Below are 10,558 nucleotides of genomic sequence, written 5' to 3'. Positions count from 1 at the left end.
GATATCCGGCTCTCGGGACTTTATAGTGACTTTCTGGTCTACATCCTCCTCCATCTACTGTAAGCATGGAGACGAAAAAGAACAGCAGGGGATATAAGGAATATTTTGTGAAGGGTAAGCACTTAAAGCTGAAGAAGCTGAAACGGGAGGCTCGAATTTTGGACAAGAAAAGGAAAAGGTACCTTTTCAAAGACAGCATCCCTCCATACCCCCGCCCGGAGTTTCACGTGTCCCACCTGCAACATGACACTGACCGCGGTTCACTGTGTTGGATCCATGAGGATGGAGGCTTCAAGGATCCACACGGAGGCTCCGAGGAGCCACCCCTGGTGTGGTGGAGCCTGGCTGTGGGACCTGCGGAGGTGCAGTCTGCAGAGACGAGGCTCCTGGAGCAGACCTTCCCATCCCGGACCAAGAAGCAGGTTCGGATGCAGCAGAACTTCCTGGAGGAGTTTGCCACCTCTCCAGCCTTCAGTGAGAAGTCCAGGTATGGCTCATACCGCTTCACCTTCGCGCTGGAGGAGGTGCTGAAGGCCTACAGGGAGCAGGTACAAACTCATTTACAGAGGCTTTAATGCTGTTTAATGCTCACTGACTCATTCAAAAGTGCAGTGAATAAATGAATTAGATTTTTTAACTGTTCGCTCCATCCATCACCTCCAACGAGCCATATGACCCAAAACTTAACCACGTCTTTATTAACGTGTGTCAGTGTGCACTCAGTGTGTAACTTTGCTGTCATTTTTTTCATTGGACATTGGCTGTTTTTTCACTCATTCTCAGTCCAGTCCTTGTACAACGGATGAAGCCGTGTGTACACATAACAGACAAATTTAAGAGGAACTAATTAAAAAAATGTATTTTAGGCACTTTGTTACCAGCAGCCTGTCAGGAAAAACCCATCATTTGTTCCTTATTCTTTAGCCAAATCTATGAAAATGCCAAAGAAAAGTTTGACAGCATAAACTTGTATTTTTGCACCAACAGGGTGATTTCCAAAGAGCTGAAAACTTGACATATGTGATGTGCAGTGTTTTCTGAAAAAAACTGAAGAAACTGGAGAAATGGAGAAGAGAAGATAAAGTGTCAGGCTAAAAAATGATCTACAGCAGATGAGCAGTATCTGACAGTCATCCCATTTTCTTAGCAAAATATAAAGAAACGAGGGGTGGCTCAGGCATTTTTCACACCACTGTAGCTGGTGTGAGTTTTCCACTAAAATCTGTTTATTTTCCACAGTTTTGCTCTGGTGCCCCACCCGTCTTGCGGGTGTTCAAGACGTGCCTGTACAAACAGGAAGTGGTGTATGCTGTGCTGGTCCACAGCCCGGATAATAACGAGCTCTTCTCAGATTATCCTGAGCTGCCTGATGATGACCTGAACGCCGTCTGTGCTTACAGACGAGACCAGAACATCTTCATCTGGAGGCCCGAGGCCATGTGTGGAACACACTGGTAAGAAACAGTTCATGGACTTTACTGAAATATACACCCACAAGCCACTTTATTAGGTACACCTGTTCAAGTATTTCTTCAGCCAATCACATGGCAGCAACTAAATGCACTTAGGTGAAGTTCAGACAGCACATCAGAATGGGGAGGAAGTATGGACCAAAATCTCTGAGGAACCTTTCCAGCACTTTGTTGAAGAAGGCAAAATTTTATTTATATTTATATTTTATAGTTTTATTTTTCTGCATTTTTGAGCCCTCATAACATCATAAATATCAAAGATGGAAAAATAAAACTTTCAGGGCTGAAAAACAATTTAACCTGATCTCAGTCTGAGCCAGCACATCGGGACAATGCACTGAACCCGCCGGCCTGAGCAGCCCGATGTTCCTCAGTTTAGTAAAATGAGTAAAATGAGTAAATGGGGCATGCTGTCTTAGCAAGGAGCCGTTTCACAGCCATAAGCCACATTCACAAAGGTTTAAATATCCCTGATGACTCAGAGAAGGTGAGAAAAAATATCAAATGCAGGTTAAAGGAGGTCCTTCGTCTATATGCCAGAACTCGTTCTGGGCAGCCACGTGTCACACAGGGTGATGTGAACCTCCAAAGTTTACCCAGAATGTAATTTTTGAAGTTTTCTCCAGTGAATTACCAGGAAATAGATCAAACATCCAGGACATCAGTGCTTGTTTCTGTTCTCGGTGTCCTCTGTGGGCTGATTAAGGCTCTCTTTGGTCTCCCTCTCAGGTATGAGTTGATCGAAGAACCTGAGAAAAAATGGATGCATGCTTGTGGGCCGTTTGAGTATCCCGAGTATTATGTTTGGGATCATGTCGCAATCGCCCTGCATGTGGAGAATGGAGAGGTACCTTCACTCAGATCTTCATCCTCAGGATTGCTACAAATTCCAGCTGTACAAACACGTGAATGAAGTACTAAAGGTGTAAGTACACACACATAAACACGCTCCCATATGACTGTTTTTTTATATTCTGTTTTCGTTTTCAGGTGCTGAAGTTTGGATCTGATCAACTGAGGCAGAACCTCAAATTCTGCGAGCCCGGCGACGTGACGATCACGCCGAAATTCTACTTTGATAATTTCAAGGAAGCTCAAGGCGTGATCGAAAGTTTGTGGCCGGACTCTCCACTCGGTCTAGATTTCGCAGGTAATAAATCAATCATTCAAATTCTCATTGGTTTTTTTTCAGGCTTGTTGAAAAAAGGCTAACCTGTTCCTGGTTTGCTCTCTGATACAAACCTTAAAGAAGAAATGCCCCCACGCAGTTATTATTAAGGAGAAAATCATCAGTAGCCAGGCTGTAAACATGTTTATTTCTGCTGTAAAGTTGGACATTTTAACTCGGGAGTCTGTGGAGACTGACTCACTGTTAGAACCAGCTTCTAGTGGCCACTAGAAGAACTGCAGTTTATGGTACTTGAGTACTGGCTTCAGCTTTTCTGAAGCATTTTCCCATCCAAACTGAGACAGGTTAGCCTAACAGTTTTTGCTCTGTTATTCTTTCTCTCCAGCTCTCTGTCTTTAAGAGAAAAAACCCACAGCCGTATTAAATGGAGCCTGAAGACTGCCTGCAGCGAGACAACCCTCTACATTTTAAGTTCTGGAAACATCTAACCTTTTCCTTATTTTTAAGAATCCAAACACATACAGTAGTGTGCAAAAGACTGCAGCCAGTCTTCATTATTTATATTTTACTTGGAAAATAGAAAAAAGGTGCAGCAGTTTATTGAAACATATGAAAGCATATATGGAAATACAGCATATAAGTCAAAAACACAGGTTTACAATTCTAATGAGCCTGCAAGTCAATATTTGGTGTGACCACCTTTATTCATCAGCACAGTCTGAACTCTCTGAGGAAGCTCTCTGTCATTTCTTTAAGCAGTCTTCAGGAACAGCTCTCCAGGCTTCTTGAAGGACATTCAAAGTTCTTCTTTGGATGTTGGCTTTTGTTCTGTTCTTTGTCTCTCTGTCCCAAACTCAACTCAGCTCAGCTTTATTTATAAAATTCAATGCCATTGGTCAAAGTGCTGTACACAGGTTTAAAGTACATTTAAATACATTTAAAAACAACAAAAAGAGTTAAAAGTCAGACTGAGTTAAAAGGCAAAGAGAAGAAATGTGCTGAGAGGATTTAAAAGCAGAGAGTGAGTTTGCCTGCCTGATGTACAAAGGGGATCATTCCACAGTTCGGGGGCAGCAGCAGTGACAGATCAGCTGACCTGAGTGAACGTGAGGGGGCGTACAGGTGGAGCAGGTCAGAGAGACATGGTGGAGTGAGGCCATGAAGACATTTAAAAACAAATAAAAGGACACTGCTTCAGTAATGTTGAGGTCCAGGCTCTGGGGAGGCCAATCCATGACTGGTAGTGCTCCACTGTGTGTTTTTCTATCCAGTATGCTTTTACTGCATTGGCAGTGTGTTTGGGATCATTGGCAATCAGACTCCGGCAGACAGATGGTATCGCATTTTTGATCAAAACTTTTCTGCATTCATAATTCCATCAATTTTGATGAGATCCCCAACATATCTGTGACATATTAATCTCTGGCTCACTTCCACAGTCTGTCTTTTGTCCTGTCCCCCTCACCTCACCCCGAACAAGTCACAGCAGATGACTGCCCCTCCCTGAGCCTCGTTCTGCTGCAGGTTTCTTCCTGTTAAAGGGAGTTTTCCCTCCCCACTGTCACCAAGTGCTGCTCATAGGGGGTCATTTTGATTCCTCTGAAAATTAGTGAAAAAGCAGCCAATGTCCAAAGAAAAAATGTGTAAGACTTTCAGAAAACCTGGAGAACTACTGTTCAAGACCCATTTAAACAAACGAGATGAAGTCTGTTAGTGTTGTAACCTTTAGTCATAGTGAGACGGTCTGTGGGTGGGGTTTTATCACTGTTACTCACCTTTTTCTGAGCAAGCATCAACATGCTGCGTGGAGGGACAAAGAAAAACTGCTTTGCATGCTTTGCTTTTTCATTTTATTGGTTTTGTAGAGATTCACTTAATACATTTCCTGTGACAACAAAGTGCATAGAATAAGACAACAGATACATAAATTATACACATTAATACAGATATAAACGTGTAATTACCGTATTTTCCGGACTATAAGTCACACTTTTTTCCATAGTTTGGCCGGGGGTGCGACTTATACTCCGGAGCGACTTATATGTGAAATTATTAACACATTAACCAGAATACTCCAGCCACTTGACATCTCCGTGAACCGGAGCTTTAAGGCAGTCTTGCGTAACCTGTGGGAGCAGTGGATGATGGATGGAGAGCACAGCTTCACGGCAACCGGGAGAATGCACCACCCAACTTTCCTGGAAGTCATTGGATGGATCAACAAAGCATGGACTTCAGCGACAACTGAAACCATCCTGTCGGGATTCAGAAAGGCCGGAATAATTGGAACTGCAACTGAAAACGAGTCTGACGAAAGCGACACAGAAGAGGAAGCGGCGCTTCGTCTACGTACGGAGTGTGTGGAGTTTTTTTTAGAAGTGACACCGAGGATGAAGCATGTTCTTTACGCTATGGTTATCTGAATAACTGTTAATGTTACGTTAACATACCAGACACGTACTCAGTTCGTTGTGCGTCATGTAGCTGAATGTGTTACGTTAGCATAACGTAGGCGTAACTGTGTTCGCCCTGTTCTTTAATCCATTATTATTTTAAATTGCCTTTCAAGATGGAATTTTTGCTCTGGGTCTCGGATTCTATCAAATTAATCCCCCATGTGACTTATAGTCCAGTGCGACTTATATATGTTTTTTTCTTCTTTATTATGTATTTTTTGGCTGGTGCGACTTATACTCCGGAGCGACTTATAGCCCGAAAAATACGGTATGTGTTTTAATGCAGCTTGTCATGTCATTTTCATGTACCTGAATTTAATACAAATTTCTGCCTTTTTATACAAGTAGCAAGCAATAAAGCTTTTATGAATCTGAGTTTCTTATGTTTTTTTTAATACATGCTAGACATAATTATAAATAAATACAAAGCTGAATTTATTCATCACTGAAAGGTAGATGTATGAATCCAGTTGGGTTGACCCCACCCTGGAGTCAGGCCTGAGGGCGTGAGGGTGAGACAGTCAGCCATCCTTTCAACGTCCTGACAGACGCTCCCATATCAAGATGAACACGAAAGCACGTGGCCTTAAATTAAAAGCTGTTGCGGGATCTTGCAAACGTGCTTTATTTTTTTCTCCCATGTTTTCTTTCTCCCATGTCCCTTGTAGGCCTCCATATAAATGTGTCAAAATTTGTGAATTTATTGTTGATTTAAGTCAGATCGCAGTGTAAAACCTGGTGAGAATAACAGAGAACAGTAGAAACAGAGCCCGAAAAACTCTGTGCTCAAAACTCTTATCAGCTGTGCTGCTGCTGGCAGTGAGGTGACCTTGAGAAGTGGCCAAGAAGTGCAGATGGTCAGAGGGAGTGTGTTTAAAAAAAAAAAGAAAAAGAAAGAAAACTCTTATGAGCTGTGTTGAAGATGAGAAAGTGGAGCGGGTTGACTCCCCCAAGAAAGGTGTGTGGTGGGACTGAATCATACTCCATCCCAAAATTTAACATATTTCTTGCTTGTTGGCATCTTACTGTTACACTGAATATAAGAAAACTAATCACAGAATGAAATAACACATTTGTTTGAGATATTTAATCACAGTTACACAAATCAGGTTAGGAGTGCACAAAGTTTTTTGAGACACATTTCAGCTTCCGGAGAGCTCCCAGATTCGTGCGTACATGGTGCGTTTAAATGCTGGTGGAAAGCTGGGTCATCTAAGTTTTCTTCGGTGTCTAGTGTTTTTTGTTTTTTTTTCGCTGAACTTATTACGCACAAAATGTTATTTACAATGTCGTGCCAAAGTAGTTATCTGCGACATAAATTGTATCACCACCCTCGAGAGGAGGAGGACGAGGAGGCGGAGCCAGTTGCCATATCTTACGCTTCCTCTCTCAAAGCAAGCTCTTACGTGGTTCTGAAAGCTACTTTTTAATAGTCTGTATTCGCTGCAATCAACACTGAAAAACAAAAGTATCGTTTTGAAAGTAAACTGAATGAAATTTAATGCTAATTTCAGGACATTGCAGCGTACTGCGTGGAAGGGGTAGCTTAAACTGCACTGCGTTTCTCCGTCTGCCAACATCTGTGCCGCTGTCCGGCTCTAAATCGTTTCCCATTCATTCTCTATGGTAGTGCTAAACCACTACGGATGTAATATATTTTTGGCCACTATGACCCTTGTGGCACTATTGCGCGTTTGAAATGCGGTACTTTTAAACTTTCAGAGAAGAAATCGTTCACAGATCTCAGCGCTTCATGTTCATTTATCAAAGGTAAGAAATATTATTTATACGTTATTTGAAATAACAGTAAACCTACCGAATAAACATGCTGCTGTATCCTAAGGGTCACACACATGCATTTATCTGATGGTTAGCTGGTTAAAGATTAGAGTCTGGCAGCTGTGCTGGAGTGATGAGCGAAATAATAACCGAACCTGATGTTTTATTTTTTTAAACATACTTTATTAATGTTTTTTTCCATTTTAAAACACAAACATACAGCAATCTGAGATTACAATAAAAAGAAAATAAAGAAACAGAAGCAGCTCTTCCAGGCCTTTGCCACACTATCCCATCACCTGCTTTCTGAATAGTATCCTTGAAGATCACGGGGCAGGTATTCCACTAGAGGTCGCCACAGGTTCATAAAACCATCATCACTGTTCTTTAATTTTGCACTAAGCCTCGCTAATGGCAATATCTTAAAAAATTATTTGTATCACTGGGTTATTATAGTAGGACGCTCATTAATCCAATTTAGAAGTACATATATAAAAAGCAATTTACTTAACAACAATGGTCTGTTTTTATCCATAATTCTGTTTATAGGTGACAAACCCAGTGGAAAGTGCCCTGAATCTTTACAAATCTTACACTTCAAAATTGTACCCACTTCCTTTGCTATACACCCCCAGAATTTTGATACTTTTGGACACTCCCAAAACAAATGCATGTAAGTACCAGCGGTTGATTTACACTTGAGGCAAAATGAAGATCTGTTAGGATCCATTTTATTCAGAAGATAAGGAGTCCTCTGCTGTCTATGAAGTATCCAAAACTACATTTCTTTATTACTAAGGAAGAGCGAGTGAGTTGATTGAATGCATTCTTTCCATGACTGCTCATTATACTCTATTTTAAAACCCCTTTCCCACTTCTTGACAAGCGTTTCAAGCTGTTATTTATTATATTCCTGAATATGTTTGTAACAATGTCCAATGAACCCTTTTTAAACTTAAATTCAACCAAAAACTTTTTCCATTTGACCCGATTGAACCACATCTTGTGTTGTTTTGATACAAATGAATATAATGTCTAATTTGTAGGTATGCAAAAAAAATCTGTTTGTTTGACTCATCAAAACAACATAACCACACCATCTACAAGTAAATCCCCTCTCACTCTTATACCTGAAGCAAATCATCTTTGGAACACAACACTTTTAAGGCCAGGGGTAAAATCCTCATTGTTTGTAATTGTGTCAAATAAGAAATTGTGAAGTTTTTGCTGAAATACCGATTTATATCCCTCCAAATCTTAATTGAATTCTCCACCAATGGATTATTTACTGATTTAACAAGTTTCCTTTTATTCATAATTCTCACTATTAATGCAAATGGGGCTGATTTCCATGCTTCCAGTGGCTCTTTGTCTCCCTTTAAATAACATTCATAAATAGTCAACTATGACAAGCCCAGTTGGGTACAGGAAGAAAACATGGAGGTATCGTCTTGGTCGATGAAATGAAGCAAATGTGGAGTATCCTAAACCTGCAGACAATATCACCCCCCCCCCCGCAGTTGCAAAAAGACTTTTAGACCGTTTAGCTGAACAATTCTTGGCTCCCGCGTGCATGACAGGCGGGGATACTAACCACTACGAATCAGGTAAGCGCTGCTCCTTCAGTACCATATTTAACAACACCAGTGACACCGTGGGACACCCGCTGTTTTATGTTCTGAACACGTTGCCGCTCATATTTATCAGATTTGCTGTCAGAGGGTATTACATCCATACGGATGCTACCATAGAAAAGAGTTTAAGCACACCAGCAGTGTCTGTGAAGCAGAGACTATTATAGTTAACTAAAGTTAAAATAAGAGTTTAGAAAAGGAACCCAGAGGGCAGCAGCATACAGCAATGTGAGTATGAAGCCCTGTGGAACAGGAATCAAACAAATTTCATTCTCGACTCTGCAACGTGTTAGCCAGCAACTGGACTCATGGATCATTTAGGAATAAACAATCAGTATATCAGGTATTTATTTTTTCACAGTTAAACAACATTTTAGTTCAAACAGGAACATATGGTGGTGCTCAGAATTTAAAAATATCACCAAAAAAGATTAAATAAATCAAGTCCTCTTAAAGAAAAGCTAGCTGCATGCTTCTAGGCCAGGTCTCTGAATTTTTGTTCTCACATTCGGTTACAAGAATCCAACAGCACAGAAAACATAAAGAAAACTAAACACATTTAACCAGTCCTCTCAGAAACCAAAGAGGATGAAGGCAAAGCAGAGGAAAAAGTGCATCTGAAAGCTGAAATAATAAAACAGCAGAAGGCTTCACACAAATATACACTAATCAGAGACCAGACTACGACTGCATAGGGAGAAAATGTTCTCATAGCTTTTGCTGTGAATTGCAATGACATCAGTTATTCAAGTGTTTGCCTCCTGAATAAACTATAAAATCTTGGTAAACATGAAACTGAATTGATCACAAAGCAACAATGGAGCCATTTTGGTTCTTGAGGACTTCACTCCAGCTCTGATTCATTCTGATTCGAGATGAAATGAACTGTTAGCATATATCATATTTTAAAAAAAGCATTTACTACACATTACTACACTTCTTTACAGCAGAGAAATTTGTATTTGATGTGCAAAAATAAAAATAACACCATCTAAAAATCAAACTATAGCATTTGCATTGTGGCTAATTACAGCTAGCTGGTGAGATAAATTTTTGCTACAGCTGATTTACCCACTTTTGCATGTTCAGTTCTCCAACATCGTAGGAATTGATACACCACATAAAAATTGAGCTACATCTGATTATATTGGAGAACCAGATAATCTAGTCCTGCTAAATGCTAACTAGCCCAGCTAGTCATATATTTCAAGCTTTTCTTTATTTTCTGGCATATATATTAAGTTACCTTTTAACTTCTGGATGTTTTAATGTTTGAACACCTGCACCTCAGGTGACCAATCAGAAGAGAAAGCTGTTAGGGAGGGGGACTGCATAAAGACTCTGACTCATGCAAAGCTACTCTGAGAGTTTCAGAATAAACATATAAAATAAGCATAATAGGTCCCTTTTAGTCAATGTAAGGTAAATAACGCTGCATTTCTCTGTTCTGTCAACATTTACCTTCAGTGTACCTCCTGTGTTGCTTTTAGCTGTTGGTTATCCAGCTTAAGACACCACATCAGTGTGTTTATCCTCACAGAAAGCATGAAAAATCAAGTATTTCAGACACACTAATTCAGGATCACTGTGTCTGTTTACATGCTAACAACACAAAGTTTTAGAGTGGATTGCGATTAGTGGTGAGAAATGCAGGGTTCTAGCTAGTGCCTGATTGCCTGGCGCTGTGCCTTGCTGATGTACCGTCGCGGATCACTATTGTCACAGTTAGCCAGCGGCACGGCCATTAGCACTAGCAAGCACTAGCGAGGGGTTCTGGCTAGAACCCTGAATTGAAGAGCTGCATTAGTGATATTTTCTGCATTTATCAGATTTGTTGTTTTCTCCTTGTTGCTACTTAAGAGAAAATGCACGTACACATGCAACAGTATTAGAAGAATAAAAGTCAGAATCCCCTCCAGGCCGATCTTTACTGTGATAGCACTGATAATGCTGCAGCCATACACATGTTAAGCATTTTTCAGATGGAAAAAGAAATTGTAAATTTGAGCAGTAAAAGAAAAAAAAGATTATCATTCCAGAGGTAAGCTAATTTGCTCCATGTTTATATTTCAAAGGTTAGCTGAGCTA

At 40.5% G+C, this 10,558-nt stretch overlaps 1 protein-coding gene across 1 annotated transcript; it reads left to right on the top strand.

Moving 5' to 3' along the window:
- The first annotated feature begins 2 nt into the window (after positions 1 to 2).
- Positions 3 to 3,268, top strand: LOC115792557 (uncharacterized). Its single transcript, XM_030747141.1, has 5 exons — positions 3 to 548; positions 1,240 to 1,454; positions 2,202 to 2,319; positions 2,463 to 2,622; positions 2,987 to 3,268. The coding sequence occupies exons 1-5, from the start codon at positions 66 to 68 to the stop codon at positions 2,998 to 3,000; spliced, it is 990 nt and encodes a 329-aa protein (XP_030603001.1). The 5' UTR covers positions 3 to 65; the 3' UTR covers positions 3,001 to 3,268.
- Positions 3,269 to 10,558: the final 7,290 nt, after the last annotated feature.

This window comes from Archocentrus centrarchus, chromosome 14 (assembly GCF_007364275.1).
Source record: "Archocentrus centrarchus isolate MPI-CPG fArcCen1 chromosome 14, fArcCen1, whole genome shotgun sequence".
In the NCBI taxonomy this organism is placed as follows: domain Eukaryota; kingdom Metazoa; phylum Chordata; class Actinopteri; order Cichliformes; family Cichlidae; genus Archocentrus; species Archocentrus centrarchus.
Note: the sequence above shows the minus strand (reverse complement) of the source record. Positions and strands in the feature narration are given on the sequence as shown.